Here is a 20,950-nt window from a genome sequence, read left to right as displayed (position 1 = left end):
TGTTGTGACTGTAATTGCCGTTTTTGAGAAGTTCTCAACAGACATTAGCTCCAAAGGCTGAAATGAAAATTATACCTTTCAGACAGAGCTGTACATTAAACACACAGCAACACAAGATGAACTGTGAACGTTTCAGGCCTCGTCCGGTCCTTCATAGAGTCAAACGTGTGTGTGCATTTGGACACACCGCATCTGACACATGAACTGTTACTCAAAGAAAGAGTCTTCACGTCTGCACAGAACAAACCAATCAGCTGCAGCGTGAATATTCATCAGAGCTCGGTGAGGTCTATTACCTCATAAAGAACCCACGTGCTGCTCTTTGCTCCAATGAGCCGATATCCTGAGCACCTGGACATTAGACACCCCCCCGTTAAAAAAAGCTGGGAATGGGAAAGGAACTCTGTTATTCTCTGTCACCCCCCCTCGGGCTGGATCCTCAATTATTCATGAATGATCAGTGCTGATTTCTGCTCCTGATCCAGCAGACGTCAGTCACTTTCTCTCTTTTTTTTTTTTTTTGTTAGTTTTCGTGGTCTTCTGGTGCCACCTAGTGATGCCTCAATTTTATTTCTTCCTCTGCAGGGTCGAGGTCAAACTGCAGCCCATCGGTTTATTCAGGTCTAAGAGCACTAAGATCAGGAGTCCTGCTGGTTATTTGGGTATTTGAGAACTCTGATCTCGCCCTCCTCCTCCTAACTCCACCGCGGAGGACTGCAGGACCTGGACCTTGCGTCTTTATTTTTCATCTTGCTGTGATGTGCAGGTCTGTGCCTCTTCTAACCTTTTAACCTGCTACAGGTCGATGTGTTCTCGACACATCTCAAGGAAAATTAATAGAATGTTTCTACTGCACAGCGTTGGATTGTGTGTAAACATTCTCCTTTTGTATCCGGCGCATCTTAATGCTGATCACTGCTGTGACATGAATTTTACAGAGTAAATCCACGTTTGGATGTAAAGTGTAAAGTGAAAGTGAAGAAGTAAAACAGGAGCTGAGAAACGTTGTCTCACATTTTATTGTGATGGGGAGTCATAAAAATGGGGCAAAGAACTAAAATAAAAACAATACAAAAAGACAGTGGATTTACAAAGGGCGTGTGGAGGTCAAACAAATATGCAGCCTTGGACTTGGAGTATAATGGAACGAGTTGGCACAACAACAGAAATCAAAGAGGCGGCTAAATGTGGCTTCCAAATGAAAAAGGGAGGAATAACGTCTTCATAGCAAGATCCTTCATTAAAACAGCAACGACTCATGCTTTTAAAAATCACAGAGGTTTAAATTCAGTAGCTTCATAACGACGCAAAGAGCGGATGCACATGTAACAGTTTCTATTTCTCAATTCATTCCGTTCTTTTTTTTTTCTTTTTTTTTTTAGCTTAAAACAGAAGTCATGTTTACAGAATACATGTTTCATCTTTTTTATGTGTTTTTGTTATTAAACAAACTTCAGCTCCCAGAACCACATTTTGGGATATTTTTTTTTTTTTGTGTGTTTGTCTTGAGATTATTTTTCATACTAAAATATATTATTGTATCAATTCAAACTACAGTAATGTACACTACAATGTGTAATAAATAACCATAAAAGAAAATATAAAAATAAGACACATAAATATAAAAAAGTCTTCTAAAAACTAAACAGGTACATTTTTTTTAATCTGTGAAAAGGGTTCTAATACTGCCCTTGTTGAAAAATAAAAACATACAGAGGACACACATAAAAACGAGAAATTAAAACAGACTAACACTATCAACACTGTTCGGTAAAACCAACTGAAAGCACTTCGATAGAGACCACATTCACTAACGTTCGTTACCTGAAGTCTGGGACAGTTTGTAACTTTTTCATTTTTAATCTTAAATTCATCTTTAAATTCTGCTTTAAAAAAAAAAGAAGAAAAAAAAAGTGCACGTCTGACAAAATGATCCTGTTGCAGAAATATCTTCAGTCTCCATTTCGCTTTAAACTGATCTTCGACTTTGTATTTTTCATTTCCTGCTGGAGTGAACTCACTTCAAAACACAGTTTCTTTTCTTTTTAAGCACTTCTGTAAACATTTTTAAAACCACCGACTTCCAACATTTAGCCCAACATTAACTTGCTTTCCTAAACTTTTCTATCATCAAACTGATTATCTCGAGGTGAAAAGGCTTTTTATATCCGGGCTGCGCTCCCACGTACTGATCTGATCCTAAACCGCTTTTCCTTTAGTCACTGTCGTTCCTCGAGCTCAATGATTCCTGAACACAAACGACTCAAAGCTTAGAAAACATGCACTGACCAGATTAAACATCGATCCGCTTTTTGGAGCTGAACTATCTCGTGTGGTTCTAATACTGCTGAAGGCATCGAATATTTGCATGAATGTCACGATCCTCTTATCTTTCAATTATTGTGACAGAGAATTTTGCTGCTCTGTGCAAGTGAACAAACATTAGTCAATATGGGCCTTTTTTAAGTAACAGAGGGGACATAATACTGGCTACATGTGTGAAGAAGAAATGATAACACTGTTCAATGGCACTTAACAGCACACAGGTCTTGCATAAGGCTGGAGGCATTGGGGTGGAGCAGGAAACAGCCCCGTTCTTTCTTGTACAGTTTGACTTCCTATATAAGCTACTAACACTGAAACACCGACTGAGAACTAAAGCCAAAAGTAAGGAGAAGCTTGGTAAAGAAATGGCGCGTGTGTTTTGGAACCACAGACCTCCTCTGGGTATTTTTCCACCCGGGAGGCTCGGCCGGGTTGCAAAACGCACGCGCACGATGCTGGCTTTGAGATTGTGACTCTACCTTCCCTGATAGGACAAATTTGGTTATGGCGAACAGAAGCCACGCTCTCATCCCCGTCCCGCCCGCCACCCTCCCCAAGAATACTTTGTTTTCCTTAAGGCTAACAGTCAAACTTAAAGTAAAGCTAGCTAGCAGAGACTAACACTAACACAAATAACATCTTGCCAGCTAGTGTACATATATAACACTGAAGGGCATACAATGCATGAGGCATGTTTCCATAGGTAAACCAGGAATACTGTAGTGCAGAGGTTTTTGTTCGTAGAACTCAATAAAATACTGATTTAGGAAACTTCATTGGCAATAAAAAGGTATAGAAATCTCTCATCTTTACAGGTTAAAATGTCTCAAACAAGAACAAGATTAGTAACATTGAGCAAATAAAGAGAACCAAAAACAACCTGGGATGTCTCAACAACAAGTCTAACAACATGGGTGAGTTTTGCTTTAAAATCTGTACTTCTATAAACAATTTTAACACTGATATTTCATTTTCACAAGGAAAAAAAAAAAAAGTCACCGATGTTTTTTTTGTTTTTGTTTTTTTTTTTCTCCTTTTTCGAGTTCAGGCACACCTGGGTTTTTGTACACAGTAGTGGACCGTTAAAAATCAGGCAACCGCCGCGACTTGGATCTGATGGCGAGATGCGGTTTTGTCTCAGAAGACGGACACGTTCCAATCGTCTTACTTCCTTTCACTTGGCGTTTGTGTCCGCTTCCTCGGCGGGCTCGGTGCTGTCTGACCCCTCCCTGATGCTTTTGTCCGTGATCGCGTCACCGTCCGCCATCGCCTCCGTTTCCGCACCTGCTGCTTCCTGCTGTTCTTCGGTTATTTCCCCCATCGCCGTGTCCTCCAAGTGATCGTCCCCAAGCTCAATCTCCACCACATCGCACGCAAACTCCTTCTCCACCTTTTCTGTTCCTTCCTCCTCAGCCATCTCCTCCTCCTCCTCTTCCTCCTCCTCATCGTCATCGAAGTTACCTTCGTAGATCTCGCACTCGCCGTCGTCCACCTGCACGACCCGGATGTCATCCATACACATGGCCTCGTCGTCTTCGTCTTCGTCTTCCTCGCTCTCCCTCTCGTCTGAGTCCAGCTGTGAGGGCGGGGTCGTGGTGCGGCTGTCCGACTGCGGCCCGGCGCCGGGGCTGCCCAGCTCAGACTGGACCCTGCGTGACCCCGAGCTGGCGCCTAAGTTCGCCCCGTCCTTCTTGCAGTAGGAGTAGCGGTGGTTCATGTGCTGGGAGTAAGAGCCGGAGTGAGAGAAACGCTTCCCGCACTTGTCGCACTGGTACGGTTTCTCCCCAGAGTGCAGCCTTGAGTGTTCAATCAGGTGGTGTTTGTGTTTGAAGGCCTTCTTGCAGACGTTGCACTCGTGAGGCCGTTTTCCTGCAGATGAAACAAGAGGCAGAGCGTTCAGGGCCACTTCCTGTTACACTCATAAATGTCAGAAGGAGTCAACAGAAACCTCTAAAAGCCAGAACTTCAAAATAAACCTGTAGTGGAAGCATGACAATAATAATAATAATAATATAGATACAGTACGACGCCTCTTAAAAGCGTTTTAGAGTAGATCAGGTCCTGAAATCCTTTTTCTGACTGTCAGTAATTCTCATCAGGTTCAAGTTCAGCCTGATACTATTCCTCTTCACTTCCTCCAAAAACCACAAAAATGACTTTTGATAATTTGTGATATTTTTTGAAGGAAACCTGAACGTCACACACCAGAGAGAAAAGATCGCTTCCAACCAAAGTCCTGAATGATTCCAATAAACGTGTGTGTCTGTTTGTGTATCATGTCAACGCTGAACCAATTTTATTTGAACAAACCTACAGTCCGTATGACACCAGCGGTCCTACCACATGTCTCATGTCTGTTTACACTGATGTCAGCAGATTCTGTGCCGGTACGTTTACAGGCCAGGTGTCCTATAAAGCTGCGTTTAAACGGCGAGCTTGATATTTAACAAGAGATGATGTCACGTGCAAATTCACAGCCTTGAATGCTGAGACTGCCTTTGGGCAACGCAGGGGGAAAAGAAAAACAAATAACAAATCCCCTGCTGAACAAACTAAACCGGGCTTGTTCTAATGTTCTTTAAAACAGCTTTCCGTGGAAAAAAACTAATTAGTGGATTACGCCGAACGCAGCGTTTTAAGACTTTGGGTGTGCGTTTTAGTGAGCTGTTGACTTTGAGGCGCACCTGTATGTTCGTATTTGTGCCTGAGCAGCGAGCTGCCCTTCTGGAAGACCTTGGAGCAGAGGTCACAGGGATAGACGCCATTTTCCAGCCGTCGCTTCTTCAGCAGCCCGGCTGGATCCAAGTCGTTCTGCTCCTCCGCGGTGGACACGCCGTCTGAGCCGCTGTCCAAACGTTTCTCCTGCTGCAACATGGAAAAAAATCATTTCAGGCCACCTGTCAAACGCCGTCAACGTAGAAATCCAAGTTGTCCCTAAAACTGATGCTGTCAGCTGCTGCTGCTGCTGCTGCTCGGCAGTCAGCGATAAAAAAAAAACAAAACAAGAGTTGATGTCCAAATGAAAGCCAAAGATCTGATCAGTCATCTGACATACAATATTCAGACTAAAGCCAAATGAGTCATCTGCTGATTGGACGGTTTTAACTACCTCAAAATCACACAGCAGTACAGTCGTGTTGTTTTTTACCTGCCTTTAAGAAATAAGAGGGTGCAGCTTTATCTCGTCTGATGTTTTGATATACACAATCATGAGCAGTGACAGCTGCTGTGAGCTCACATTTCAATTTAACACTTTAGATTGTTCTGTAGATAAAGAAAAAGGTTTACTACGCCACAAACCTTGTGGCCGTTGAGTACGACAGTCTTTGCTCCAGAGGGGTTTCCTGCTGCAGTGGCGTAGGTGTAGGTGAGCTGGGGGATGAGGATGGTTCTCTTCGTCGTGGTGTTGATGGCGCTGAGACAGCCCACCGTTCCCTGACCGGCAATGGCCACCAACGTGGGCAGCTGCGCGGCAGTGACGATGTTGACGGATCTTCCGGTCTGAGGCGCGGTGACGTAGATGGTTCCGCCCTCGATCTGCTCCTTCCTCAGGCAGGTCAGGTTCAGAGGCTGCTCCTGCTGCTTGGCGGCAGGCGTGCTCATTGTGGTTTCCAATGCTGCTGCGATGTGTTTCGGAAGGGACAGGTCCAGGGGCTCTGCTTGGGAGTCTGGGGCGTCGGGGTCCTCTGGGTCCTCCGGCTCACTTTTGACAATGACGAGTTCTCCGGTGTTGACGCCTAGTGACGTACATCCAGACGGTGAAGTGCTTCCAGATTCTGAAGAGTCTTTGTTGGATGTTTCCTGGGTGGCGTCTTCCTCTTCCTCTCCATTCTGCCTCGCTGTGTCCTCTGAGCTGGAATTTGTACTTTCAACCTTTTTGGACACCGCCGTCGTCTCGCTGTGGCTTTTGCACACCTTTTTCCCAGAGTTCATCTTGGCAAACCACTTTCTGACCACGTCCACGGGAATACTAACAGACTCTGAGATCTTTGTCAGCTCTTCCTTGCTGGGGTTGGCGTTTGAGGCGAAGTAAGTCTTGAGGAGTGAGAGGAGGTCGTCCACAGGCGGTTCCTCCAGCGTCACTCCGGCCTCACTTAGCAAAGCGGCGAATGAGGGGTCGAGGGCAGCGGAGTCCACGGCCTCCCCATTGGCTGCTTTACGGTGCTGGAGGAGGTGCAACGCCTCCAGGTTGTCCGGACAGTCATCACATAGTAAACACGTACTGGTGCTGTTGGCTTTTGGCATTTGAGCTGTGTCTAAAGTTTTAACAGTTTCCTTTTCTGCCTGTGTGGCGGCCTCAATGTCCACGTCTGTGACGGGCACTGCTTCTGGCTCTGCCTTGACGATGGTGAGGTCGGCCACCTCTCGGTTTGGGGATTTATCTGTTTTAGAGGGGGTAGGGCCTGCAGCAGTGCTCGTCAGCGTGGGAGGGGCGGGGGGGCTGTTTTTGACAACGAGCGACGCCGGCTGGGTGGTGGCAGCCGTGGCGGCAGCGGGGCTGATGCTGTAGTTGATGATGATCTTCGTGGTGCCGTCGTGATCCACAAACGCCGGCAGACTGATGATCTGCTGCTGCGGCTGCTGGACTACGATTCCCTGCTTGCCCTGCGTCACCACCCCGTTAGCCGTACCTAGCACCTGCCTGAGCACGTTCCCGTCCATCGCGACCTTCAGCACGTTCTGCAAGTCGTTCAGATTGATGCTGATGGGCGACATCAGGCCCACTGTGGGCACCACCATAGCCACACCCTGTGGCAGGGTTGCAGCTGGGACCACGGGTGGCTGAGCAGTCCCTCCGTTCACCACGCCGTTGGTAACAGCCGAAGTGGCCGGCGCCGCCGTCACAGGTTTGCACTCATATTCCACAGGTTCAGATTTGATCTGGGTAACAGGGAGCTGCTCCTGGAGCGGTTTACTTTCAGTCTTCTCTTTAAGAATCACCCGTGCCGGGGCGATCACAACAGGCGTGGTCTGGGTGGTGGGTGGGGGGGGCTTGACCGACGTCCGAGCGACCCCGTTGGGGGGAGCTGCACCCACACACTTCTTACTACTGATGTGAGAGCTGTAGGAGCCTGAGTGGGAGAATCGCTTCTTGCAGTTTGAGCACTCATAAGGCTTCTCACCTAAAACAGGAGCAAAGAGAAGAAATGACAAAACTGTCGAAGGAAGATGAGCAGCATTTTGAAAGCATCTCGTTCTAAAGTTAGATTAAAGACTAAAAACATTTTTTGTTGGATGGATCTTCGTGTTTGGTTTTAATGGCAAAACTCATGAATACTCAGGAACAGTAACACATCACCCTCATTTACTACACAACAGAATAAAAAGACAGAGGAAACATGGCGGCCAAGACTCCAGTCCGGGTTCAGGACCGTGCGGTTAGTTGTAACGGCGTACAGCTGTACTTTTTATCTCTGTCTTCCAGATCTGGATCAGCCGTCTGCTCCCAATCTGGATGTCTTAGACAAAAGCAGACTGGTTGACAGTTTCCTTTGAGTTTAAGTGTAGTCGAGATCGGCGCTGCGGCGCCAAGCTCCGGTTTGGGGGCAGAGCCAAAGATTGTAAACAGCACTGAGAGCAGAAACACGTGCTTTATCACCATTTAGAGCGGCTACAGCCAGCTCTTTCCTCTTCATTTGTGGAAAAACATGATATTGCCTGCATTATTCTAAAAAGACAGTTTCACTCCTGCCACATTAAAAGAGACAGAAACTGCCTCCTGTTACAGTTTAGGACCAAGTTCGCATTTGTAGGAGATGGATTAGACACAAGCGGGTTCACTAATCCTTTATAATGTGTGAGTTGAGTTCCACACATTGTCTTTCATTTCTTCATTGCTCTCCCACTTGTTTTTCTCTCCTGGCACGGCCAGGATTTGATTAGTTGTGCATCACATCCAAAGTATCCAGCTGTTTGGGGCCTCGAGCTCCTTGGCAGTTCGTGGGAAACACCGAGCTGAGGTTGCATAATGAACTTTTTCAAGGATTCCAGAGCTTTTACTTTTCCTTCGGCCGAGGATACAGGACAAACACACGGTGGCCTATTACAAGCAGCACCGATTGCATGAGATGGTGTGCAGTTCGAATGGACGCAACAGCTTGTTCGTGCCAAAACGGAACAATGCAGCGTTAGATAGAGTCTAATTCTGTGGCGGATTTTGCAGCTGCACAGTTAATCTGATCAACCCAGTACGAGATCATATCAGTTGTTTTATTAAGATGGTTTCGTGGATTAAATCCTTCTAAACTTCTCCTAACAGTGAATCCAGAGCAGGATCAGGAGATTAGTGTTGTGACAGTGTGTCGCTGAGACAAAGACGGGTCCTGAGTGCATCATCAGTCGATTCAGTGTGAAAAAGTCTGTCTTCGTCTGTGCTCACTGGACCTGCTGCTGGCCTACTGACGGCTGAGGTAGATGGAGAAACCTACATGACACAGTTACAGGAAATGATTTTAATTATGATTCTCCGGCTTTTCTCTCTTCATTGGTTGAATAGACTGCAGGGGGCCAGAGGGGCCCCTTAGTCCGGCCTCAGCTCCTCATGTGCTTCTATTGTTCGAGCACATGCCTGCATTGTTTGAATGCCATTAGCACACGACATGTGATCCCAACATTGTTAATGTTTCCTGGCACGCAAATGATTTCAATTGAAGTGGAATACCTGAAACACAGCACTTCAAAGTTTACAGACTGAAAGCCGACCGTGTGGATGTGACACAGGCAATGATAGAAAATCCAAACACAGTGACGGCAGCTCATAGATGGCTGCGATCTCTCCAGGCTGGGGATTTTATTTTGTGTGTGCGTGTGTGTGCTGACGGCTCACCGCTGTGGATGCGCAGGTGCTCCTTCAGGTGGTGCTTGTACTTGAATGCCTTGGAACATTCGGTGCACTTGAACTTGCGCGTCCCGCCCGTTCCCCCTGTTCCCACCGTCGACTGGGAAACATGAAGCTGCGACAGATAAAGGCGATGAGTAACTACGGCAAGAGCTGAGCTGATGTTTGAAGCTTCTGTTTTTCTGACACGACTTAATGTGGAACCCAAGCAAGCTGGTCATCTAAGCAGATGCTTTTTGCTTTTACCCCCAGACTGACTAAAACAGACCCAAAAGTACAACAAAGAAAGTGGAGAAGCATTTATAAAAAGATTTAATGCTGTACTGAACTGTACAACACTTCCAGTGTATTGCTCAGGCCTTTTAGGACTCGAAGCCCTTAGTGTGGTTTCACTGACCGACACGCGTGCCCTCGGGATCGAACGTTACCTGCTCCCTGTTGCCCCGATGGTGGCTCATGTGCCTCTTCAGCTGTGAGCGGTAGGTGAAGGTGTAGCTGCAGTGTGAGCAGCTGTAGTTGTCCTCGCTGGTCTCGTGGCGGTACTTGATGTGTTCCTTGAGCAAGGCGTTGCGTTTGTAGCCCCGGGAGCAGTAGGGGCAAGTGTGCAACTGGGAGAAGGAATCTGGTGTCCCTGGAACAGGTACACATTAAGGTTAACGTCCTCCGACCTTCAGCTGCATGCAGCCTCTGTGTAAACCTAAAACCTTCCTGAAGCCATTTCATCGCAGCTGCTTTACTCATTCTGCTCCCTAATCTTTGGTCCCAGGCTGTTTCTGTTTCCAGTATTTTATGCTGAAATGTTGAAGCGAGACACTATATGGATAAATTTGGCTGAAAACAATTAGGGTAATTTGTATTTAGTGAATTGGGCATTACGACATTCAGCTAATGGTGATTTATATCTTATTTCTCTCCACTTTGTTTCCAGTGAAAGGGCAGATGGGATCTGTTTGAAACTGTGATGAAACAAATGATTAAATGTAAACAGCATATTGCTTTTTTTGTCATAACGGTGAGGCACCAAAGCACATTTGAAATGAATTAAGCCTCCACAGAATGGTTTTCAAATGAAAAGCTCATCTAGTGTGCGCGTGCAGTTGTGTGTCGGCGTTACCGTTCTCGTCAGCGCCTCCTGTTTCCGCCGGACTGTGTTCATCCTCGGGGGCTTCGGGATAGATGATGGCTGTGTCTCCCTGTTGGAGAATCTCCTCCACTAGAGCGCCCTTCACCGCCTCATCTTCCTCCTCTGACACACACTCCTCCTTCACTGAAAACACACACAGGCACAAAGTTTAGGCTCGTTTTAGCAGCTGAAGAGTGGACGAAGGTTAGAATCAGCACAGCTTTAGCTCTCCTGCTGATACTTACGTTGAATTCTACAGAATTCACAGCATCAGATTTTGACACAACAAAAACAAAATATGTGATGGATATCTCCTTACACGCTGCAGCAGCCTTCCTCTTGGACAAAGAGATGTGTTTTCTGAGCCTGTTTTGCAGCATCACCACTCGAGGGCAGCACAGGGCTTTTTAATAAACCCATGTGAAGCTCAAAATTCAATACTCCCCCCCCCCAAAAAAAAAATTTAAAAAATAAAATAAAATTTGAAAATGTCATTTCTGAAATCAAAACACAATATCCACAAAGGTTTTGTAGATGTGAAAGCTCCTCTCCTAAATGTTAGGAAAGTTGAAAGCTCATTTTTAAATCATTGTGTAAAAGAAAAGTAGGAAAGAAACATCGATCCAAAGCGTTGGATTGATTCTGTTTCTATGATTCCTCCAGAGCTTATTTTTGTGTAAGACCAACTTTTTTAAAGCTTCCCACTGACACGTTAAAGTGCAGATATTCTCAGCAACCTGAAGGGAAAAGAAAAACACCAAAATTGCCATGTGGTGCTTGAAGCTGCGACCTTTGAGGTGTTTACCAAAAAAGCCTTCCGCGCTGACTCTTCAAAGAATAAACCAGCGCTGAGCTCTGCTGAGACTCTGAGGTGTTTTCTTGTGAGAGACACCTCAGGAATAAAACCATCCTCAATTTCAAGCACTTAGATCCAGCTCATCTGATACTGCAGCAGCAGCTCAGCTGTCCTGATAAAGATCAGTTGATATGTCAGTTCAGTTGGAGCAGCTGCTTTGATGAGAAAGAGACAGGATGTGTTTCTCGGTGACCAAATAAACCAGACTGTGATCTGAACGTCACCTTTCATAGGAAAGTGGCCCAGGAACGTAATGCAACACACTAAATTCACCCCCGCTGCTCAAACGAACCTCAGGGAAGACACGTGTTGCAATTCAGAGAGGACAGAGTTACCCAGAACACACTTAAATATGTCACACTTCAAAAATTTAAAATAGGACGTTAGTGTGTGTGACTATAAAAGCAGCACCAAGTTCAACACAAGACAGCAGTCTATATCAAAGTCCCAGAGGAGCCCTTACAGTACAGTGGCCTACATTTCCCACGATGCATCTGGAAAATGTCTCCATTAGCCCCACTGCCTCCCACTGGTCTGCTTTACAATGTTAAGATGAAGAACTTTTGAGTCGAGTTGAAGTCAGCGTCAGCGGCATTTCTACTGTTTCGGTTCTTCAGACCAACATTTGTTTTTCTCGCAGATTTAGCCTCCCAAATTCATCTCTGGAGAAAGTTCCTTCACTTTTTAGTGTGAAAATAAAAATCTAAATAAAAAAATAAAGAAAGAAAACAACCCACTGATAACAACAAGCCGTGAGGTAAAACTGTGATCAGCGTTTCTATGGAGACCAAGCATTTGAAACACGGGCAGGACCGGAGCCAAAGGCCACGCCCCTTCCTGCTGAGCCTTGTCAGGGACAGGTGCAGCCATGAGTGTGTGTGTGAGAGACTGCAGGATCTGTAATCACAGAGCGAGCCATAAAAAAGAGGGGAGGAGTGTGTGTGTGTGTGTGTGGGGAGGCAGCACAGGCCGAGCCCTGAGAAGCCTCATTTTAAACACACAGATTTTAGCTTCCCATGATCTCATCCCAAAGCTTTCCAAACATCTTTCCTCTCCTCAGGTTCTCAGACTTTTACTTCTTACTCTTCCGCCTCCTTTCTATTCTGTCTTCACCTCCTCCCTTGTTGCTCTTTTGTCTCGTTTTTGGGACGCCTGAAGGGCCAGATTCACTGAGACTTCCTCACGTCTGGAAGATCTGTGACTAAACCTGAAACCGGCAGAATGGTGTATTTACAGCTGGCTGAGAGGACAGCTTGGCCTCCCCTATAATCTGCTCTGTGATTTGTTATTTTGAACGGCGGTACAGGTGATACAGGTGTGAATGACATCTCGGTACATCAGGTAGCTGGAGCTGAAGTCTTTCCTCTTTCATCACGTTTGCAGCCGGTTCATCACAGCGACGTGGACCAAAGCGCGTCCGTCTGGGAGAACCTGGTTCTGCTGCTGATGTATTTCAATGAAAGCTGACCTGATAATATTTTCTCTCTTTATGGCGGAGAGGAAGAGGAGTTGAAAGTCAACCAGGAAACACGACAGAGAACAGACAGGCGTTTTCTAAAATCTCCTCCTCTCTTCCCACCGTCCCTGTTTCTCTAAGACTCTGACTCTTTGCCACACATATCTCCTGTTACCTCCATCTGCCTCTCCACCTTCATCTCCTGCCTCCCTTTGTTTCTGCCCCCACCGCTCCCCTCCCTCTGCTCCGATACACCTCTCTGAATACTTTCCCACCAAACTCTAGAAATGCACTTAATGCCTCACAAAAATTTGCAGGGTAATAATGACCAGGGCCCTGCAACACACACACACACACGGGATACCAGACTGGAATGAAAACAGGAAATCATGTGGTACGCACACGTACATAGTTAACAGGACACGTTTGCACAGACAAACACACTGGCGGACTTATTCCCACACACACAAACACACACTCTGCACTCCTTCTACCTTGCCAGAATCTGTCACTGTGAGTCGGTGGTGGATTTATGAGGCAGGATGGATGGGAGCTGCAGTGCGGCCCAGACTGCAGGGGGAGTAGCAGGCTTTAATCGCTCTCACCAGAGAAACAATTCAGCAGCAGCTGCGTTCTCCGCGCTCCTCAGACGGGGAGAGAACATAGGAGCGAGACGTTAGACAATCCAAAAATATCACGCTGAGTCTCTGAAGGGTTCCCACAGTGTCTCCGCAGCTTCTCAGCCCTCCCGCTGACCCTAAACTTGGTCAGAGTTCGTCCTTCGACACCAGAAATGTTTTTCTGAAGCAGGTGCAGGTGAAGCACAGGTGATTGTGTTTACGTTCAGGAGTTCAGGACTGCATTTATCTGAGTAAATGTTAAGTCTTAGTCATTATATTGATGACTGCTCTTACGTACTTAAAAGGAACTAAATTGGGATGAAGAAAGCCTTAATCCCATGAAACGCACCTGAAGGCAAAAGGTCAAGGGTCAAGGGTCAAGGGTCAAAAAAAAAAAAAAAAACAGCATTCAGAATTTCTTTCTCTGCTTAACGGCCTATTTACTACACAACTGAATATCTCATCAAATCTACAACACAAGACAAACACACCTTTCTGACACATAATAAGACAAATAAATTGAAACTTTCCGAGTAAAGCAAAGGTCTGTTTTAAATTTAAATTAAATACAAACCTTTTTTTAAATTTGCTATCAAACCTTATTGCCAGTCTGATTGGTGTGTTTATCTGTAGGGACAGTTTTGGGTTAAATGTGTTTGACTGTGTTGACACAGTTTCTTCCATCACACACAATAAACTGCGATGCTCAGTCTCTTCTGACCTTTCTATCAGAAGCAGCACTTTGACCTGCAGTCCCTCTTCTGTTGCCTTCGCTCTCCACATGCATCAATGAGTCTCTGCCGTCCATGACCCCGTCCCCTAGTTTTCATTCCTCGGACCACGGACGTCCTGCAGAGCTGCGGTGTTGGAGATGCTCTGACTCGTCTACACATCACAGTTTGATCCTTGTCAAAATCACTCATGTCCTCAAACTTGACCGATTTTCCTGCTTCAACACATCAACTTCAGGACTAAATGTGTACTTGCTGCCTGATGTACCTCCAAGTACACCCCATCTGACCTGTGTACTTCCTGTATGACCTGCAGAAGTTGGAGAAGTTACTTTGTCAAATGAAACAACGCCAACGTTGAAATGTACTGAACAACAACAACAAGCTCAGCTAATAATACCCAAAGTGAGCAGAGCGCCACCGATCACTTCAAAAAGAGAAGCTGTCACACACTATCTGACGTCGGATAGTTGGCGGGAGAAGAGAAGAGACAAACGCAGAAAGGAAAAAAAGGTGAGGTGGAAGAATACAGAAATAAAAAAGGGATCAGTGTAGAAAGAGCAGAGAAAAGAGCGAGCAGAGAGAAGGAGGAAAACAAAGTGAGAGAGAGCGAGCGGCACTCATGAGCGCTACTCACACCATGTAAGGCTTTATTCAGCAACAATGAGACATATCTCTGAGTGTCACATTCTCGCTGTCTCCATGGTTTTAGTATTTCCTGCTTGGCTGTAACGAACTGCTGTGGAGATGAAGGCAGATGCTTGCGTGGGCTGAGCTGTTTGTGGGGAATCGAGGATTAAAAAGGGCATTGAGATGCGGCGTGAACACAAGCCAATCAACCTCGGCTGCTGAATGCAGTCCCGGCTCTGCCTCTGCTTATTAAATTCTCTTCTGCAGTTTGGTTTGCATGCTGAGGTGTGTCATGTTTTTTTTTTTTTTTCCTTTTCTTTTCGGATAGGTAAGTAGCTAATCCGGCAAAAACTTGCTTACCAGGGAGTATGTGGAGGTTTAAATGGAAGAGTTTGAAAGAGCTTTTCACAGGCTGGAAGTGAAAACCAATTCAAAAAACAACAACTCCTGTCTCTTTCGCTGACGTCCAACTGTGTCTAATGATGAGGACGTGACCAAACCTCCTGTGCGATGATCTACAAATGGACGTGCAGCATAAATAAAAAAGACTTCTGCACTGAGGAACCAGAGCTGACTCAGCTCCTGCACAATCCCAGCGGTTGGTACTGAAGGAACTCATGACTAATATCTCTGTTCAGTCTGCACACCTGTTTTCTTTTCTTATGTGAAAGTAAATATCTCTGGAGTCTTCACTGTTGGACGCAAGAAAGTATTTCTGAGAATCAATGATGGTTGATGCTCAACTCAGAGGCTTTTGTATTCATAGGATTTTTCTTGCTTTCTTTCCCACTCAGACTAATTTCACGTTACACAATATAAGATATTAATAATTTGTTTGAAATTGCAGAATCGAATCCTGAGTGATAAAAAAGTGTTTTATGAGTTCATGGTTCATCCTTAAGTCCAAATTCTTGTTTGTTACCAAATCTCCATTAAGGTGACAAAACACTGTTTTATGAGGTCAATATATATCATTGACCTTTGACCTTTGTTCACCAAAACCTAATTACCAAAGTGGATGTCCAAACAGCAGCATAGTTACTTCCTGCCTCCACTCTGATGATGTAATCACAGAGCAAAATAATGCAACAAGCAACAACGGCAGCAGAGATGTGCTCATTGTTACTGAAGAGTTCAGCAGCTCATCCCTGTGTGTTATCAGAGAGAGGTGGACGCCTCAGTGTGTGTGTAGTTCAGCCTGGTGGATGTGGGGACGTACAGAGAGGCCAGCAGAACATCTTGCTCTGCAGCCTCGTGGGCGTTGACCGAGGCTGAGAGTCAGGGAACTAATCCGATCAGAGGAGAGAGAGAGAGAGAGAGAGAGAAGCAGGTCGAGACACACCGACTGACTCACCAAATGGAAAGAATGAACTCGTAAAAACTGTGACTGCAGAACACACTCGTCTACGTTTGATAATAAAACCTTGGAAAATGTGTCAGTCTCTGTTTTCAAGGACATCAGACTGTCATGTCAGACCAGATACCTGAAGTGGACCTCTTAAGGGTGTTTTCTTTTTCTGTGAGACGACGTTAATGGACCTTTAGTTTGATGTCAGATTGTTTCCACAGTTCATCAGAAGACAAAACGAGAAAAAAGCGACTGGCAGACGCTGAAATAAAGAGAAACCTTTGTCAGGTTGACCTACATGAGAGTACGTACGATGCATCATTAGGAACGTTTCAACAATCAGCCATCAGCTGGAACATAACGTCTTTTCTTTCTATTCTACAAACTTTACTTCTTTGCTTCAAAACTCCCGACTGGAGTGAAATCTCACTTCCCGAGTTGTCTCTTTCATTCCTCAACTTAACATCATTTCAGTTCCCTGTGTCTGTCCGGAGCTGGATGCTGAGCAGCAGAGCTGTCGACGTGTTGCCTCTTGCATCACTCTGGCGTCATACGACAGACGCTGGGGAGAACTTCCACACAGTCGGTCCAGCAGCATCCAACCCTGCTGTTTGTGTTCCTCTCCGAAGCTCTGTCCTTTTCAGTTTGTGCTTTTTGCAGATAGCATTAAGCTGCTTTATTTGGATCGTCATCTTACTGTCGGTTTTTGGCGCCACTGAAGGTCAGCCTTTGTAAGTGGTGAAGTGGAAAGTGTCTGTTTAGTGTAATATTGCTGATATGAAGTCAAAATAAGGCGTTGTCTTTCTGGGAGAAATGTAAGAGAAGAATCTCTAGATCATGTAAAGCAGCTGCGACTCGTGTTCTCTCTTCATATGAGTACCAAAAGCCTCAAACACATTCGCACCATTGTATCCATTTTGTCTCCAGCTTTAGTCCGGCCTGTCATTCTGTCATTGTCTCTCTCCGCAGCTTCTCCGTCTCTCACTGTCAATATAATAAAGATCGAACGCTGAGGAAATAACTTAAATAGGAAGTAAAATCTGTCTGACTGAGCCGAAACCTGCCTGTCACATTCAGGAGCAGAGCACAAACTGACCCAGAGCAGCGAGCTGTATCAGGAAAAGGAGTGGTGGTTTGTCCAGGTCTGTTGGATGTGAGAGCTGGAGATTACACAGACAAACACCGAGCTGTGATCAGCTGACTCCAGCTTTTCTGGCAGCAGGATGTTTAGTCAGTGCGTTTTTTGTTGTTGTCCTTGCGGCATCTTCCCTTCACGTGATGTAAAAAAAAAAAAAAAAAAGCATCCTTTATGTCTGCTTCGCCAACGCAGTGAACACAAACTCTGCTTCTGCCCTGACCTGGTTCCACTTGATAACAGTTGTGCGGATAATTAGCCTCACCACCTGTTCGAATGTATCTCCCGAAACCGAAGAGCCAACCCATGACCGTACAAAGATGAATGCGCACACACACACAGCTGACTCATTCCATTTGTAATGCAGCTTGCAAGATTTATGACAGTGAAAAATAGTGTTTAACATATGGACATTTTAGTTCAAATTACCGTCTGTCGGTGTCTGATTGTTGACCCCCGTGCAGACCTTTTAAAGCTAACACCACTGTCGCCTTCTGCTCTGCCCCCAACTGCGACGAGCAAAGTGCAGCTTGGTAAAAGTTGAGCTCGTCTACCTGTTTGCAGCAGAGCTGTGTGGTTGCACTGGGGAAGCGTATGTGTGTGTTACTGTGTGGACCTGAAAGAAGGTAGTGATGAGGAGAAAGCAACGAGCAAACGTCCTGGTCGGCAGGTATTAGGCTGACCTGTGCGTGCTCCTCAAACTTCCACTCTGACACCAATAAACATACGATTGTGTGCGTCCGTTGTTGCGTCTCACCTCCATTCCAGGAGCCATTTTGTGGTAATACTGTTGCGGCGGCGGCGGTGGCAGCGGCGGCAGTATCATGGCCTTCCTGCGGCGTGGTCCCTTCGGCTTCAGCGGCGTCGGGATCCTGCAGGCTCTCCTCCTCCACAATATGTAGCTTGTCCTCGTCGTCAGAGTCTGAACTGGCCTCCAAGCCATTGTTGAAGTTTGTCACTGCAGTAAAGAGACGAGGAAACGGGACTTGATTTGAAGCGTCACACTCAGTGAAACATCTACAGCTTGGCTGCAGAGCGAAGAGTTTCTCAACTTCTAAAATTTCTACCACAGAAAAGAGAAGCTGTCCACTCAATGACTTCTGCTCACAATGAGCTGCGGAATCAAAGGTGGCTGTCCCAGTTCACACCTGCATCCTTGATCTGATCTCACTTCCTGATGAGTTTTCAGTCATTCACAGCGCGTTTGTTAGCTTAAGTGTTTATTTATACTCAACTGTATATTTTACAGAACAAAAAAGTCCAAAACAGCCCAGATAAAACCACGTGTGCAAGAAAGTATCACTAAATGAACAAATCATTGCTTCTATGCAACGATACAGCAAGATTTTCTTCCCAGCAATGTGTCTTGACAAAGTGAGAGCGAGAGAACGGGGCACATCAATGCACCAAGTAAAATCTATTTAGAAAGAAGGCCTGGGCTTTGGGTTCCTCCACCTAATTCCCTCAGTTCAAAAAAGCTGTATGTTCAGGATAACCACTGGCTTTAAAGCGCCCTCACCTGATGTTAGCTGTGACTGGCTGATAGATGAGTACTATTGCTCAAAGATGGACGGCTCATAATGAAACCGTGTCAGAGGACGTCAGCAGAGGAAGTGATTCTTCAACGTGGCCACATGTGGCCCAGGCCTCCTAGAAATGTGGTCTGAGTGATCTCAGCTGCACCTGAACAACTCAATGTCCGGACAAACTCTCCAATATGAAGCTGAGTGGAAAAATATGCACCCCTTAAATCATCTACTGTAAATTTACTGGAACAATGGCTGAAACATGGCAAGCACAATTTTCCTGTTACATTTACGGTAATTTCCTCAAGATGTGGCCACGGCATCTGTTCTCCAAGTGCGTACATAACGAACAGTCTTCGTGCTCATCACAGAACTGAAAACACACAGTTCCTGCATCTCCGAGGATCGCCTGTGTTTTCATGTTTGAGATGAGTCAGTATAATAGTAAAAGCTCTAGGTGCTTCAAAATATGAATAATAAGTAAGGAACTGAAAGGAAAGTGCAGCAACACTTTCTACTTCTACTTCATAAGCGGTTCAGTTTTTCTGAGCTCAGAGGAATGTTGGAGCTGTGATAAACCAAAATTTATAGCAAATGGAACACAGAGAAAATGTGTAAAAAGTACAATGTCTCCTGGGGAACTGCACGTTCTCTCCTCCTGGATTCTCAGCCAGAAGCCCACCAAACTACCAAGCTGACTACCAGTCTGACTCCCCCGATCCAGATCCACTGCTGCCGCAACAATCAACCTCTGACTCGTGCTGCACGCGATTTCCTTCTCTTCATTTCACAGAGAAGACATTAAAAAGGACAAACTACAGCCACGGGGAGAAATAATCAGCTGTTTATCAGCCTCAGAGAGCAAATCCATTTTCCACTGTGGTGCAGTCACCAAGCGTGTCTGTGGGGCATCGCTGCTTAATGCAAGCTCAGGGTGAAAAATGGATCAACTGGACTGCTGTGAATGAACTTAAGAGTGAAGTGTGTGTGTGTGTGTGTGTTTGTTGGGCGGGTGAGCGATGATGCAGGTCGTATAATTGTCTTTTCACCATCAACGTGTGACTGTGCGTAAGTTTAAATGAATGAATACAAGTCAACAAAAATGAGTGTGTGTGCTCTGATAAATGTTGAAGATGCCTGTTGGGGAGGAAAGTCTGGACTGTTTGTTCACAGGTGACAAGTGCACACAAAACAACAAACACACACACACACAGGTCCCACACCACAAAACAAGCTCTACGTGTGTGTGCTTCAACACCTCAGGCAGCAGCGTTAACCACCACTGCAGACCAGATGACGCACAACCACCGCCATCTTAGACACACCTCGAGCACACAAAGATTGTCCAAACACGCACGCTCCTTTATAACCTCTCTGAAGAGATGTCTGCAGAGGACTCTGTCACCGCCCCAGACAGATGAGCAGAGCTCTGAACTGAAAGAAGCGCGCTGAGGGTTGGAGGGTTGGATCGATACACGTCTGGATCAATGTGAGAGAGTTGAAAAAATGGGATTCAGTTTTTGCTTGTTGATGTTTTGAATCGTCAGATGTAGATCCGGCTCTTCGCAACACGTGTGTGTGGTCACATGACAACAGTCAACAGGTGCTGCTTTATATTTGATTATTGATTTAATCACCGGTCGCTATCTGTTATTCAATCTATCTCAAAACTTCACTCTGCTGCCACTTTAGCTAACCTTGTGTTAATCTTTTGTGGTATTTTCTTTTCATTTTTTAACAACCAGAAATCCTTAATTTTACTTAAAGAACAGATTGATTATTTTAACAGTAGTGAGGCAGCCAGAATAAAAAACACAGAGAGACAATAAAATCTGCAGCTTCACATGACCAAGCAGAGACAGATTCTGCTGTATCGGGTGTTTAAGATCTGCACTTATACCCACAATTTGAATTTGACTACTTTGTGTATCCATGTATACATTTGATTGGGTCGACAGAGCGTCAGTATTCGACGGGCTGAAAAGCAGAGCCTGAGTGAACCTCTGCGGACTGGCCTGACGCTGATGCAGCGGTAGAACGGCTCGCCTTAAACGCCCGCCCAGGAGGAGGCGGCCAACAAACTGTGGTTCCCTTCATTCAGACAAAATAACCAGACGGGCAGGAGGCAAGCTCCAATAATAGAAAAGTCTATACGCTCAGATAAACAGATTGTGTCTGTTCTGCACACCAGAGGCCGCCTCCTGCAACTGGCGAGTTATTCTTAAGAGCGCTGGCTGCAGGGAACAGCAATCAGCTGAGCTCCAGATAACACAGGAGGCAGTGAGCCTGCACTCATTCCTAGATTAAATTTGGTATTTTTGCTCAATGTGCTGTTTGGCAGAGTTTCGGTGTGTATGAGGGT

At 45.7% G+C, this 20,950-nt stretch overlaps 1 protein-coding gene across 3 annotated transcripts in view; it reads right to left on the bottom strand.

Moving 5' to 3' along the window:
- Positions 1–1,315: 1,315 nt before the first annotated feature.
- zeb1a (zinc finger E-box binding homeobox 1a) overlaps positions 1,316–20,950 on the bottom strand; it is a 53,856-nt gene continuing 34,221 nt past the window's right edge. For 2 of the 3 annotated variants that reach the window (XM_029525603.1, XM_029525605.1), the window contains exons 2-8: positions 17,820–18,020; positions 10,278–10,430; positions 9,592–9,794; positions 9,152–9,278; positions 5,626–7,448; positions 5,010–5,190; positions 1,316–4,194 (exon numbers count right to left, since the gene is read on the bottom strand). In XM_029525603.1, the coding sequence (XP_029381463.1) occupies positions 3,500–4,194; positions 5,010–5,190; positions 5,626–7,448; positions 9,152–9,278; positions 9,592–9,794; positions 10,278–10,430; positions 17,820–18,020 (3,383 nt within the window). In that variant the 3' untranslated portion in view covers positions 1,316–3,499. The remainder of the gene's footprint in view (positions 4,195–5,009; positions 5,191–5,625; positions 7,449–9,151; positions 9,279–9,591; positions 9,795–10,277; positions 10,431–17,819; positions 18,021–20,950) is intronic. The other variant, XM_029525604.1, reaches the window with a different exon arrangement.

Source organism: Echeneis naucrates, chromosome 17 (genome assembly GCF_900963305.1).
Source record: "Echeneis naucrates chromosome 17, fEcheNa1.1, whole genome shotgun sequence".
NCBI lineage: Eukaryota > Metazoa > Chordata > Actinopteri > Carangiformes > Echeneidae > Echeneis > Echeneis naucrates.
Note: the sequence above shows the minus strand (reverse complement) of the source record. Positions and strands in the feature narration are given on the sequence as shown.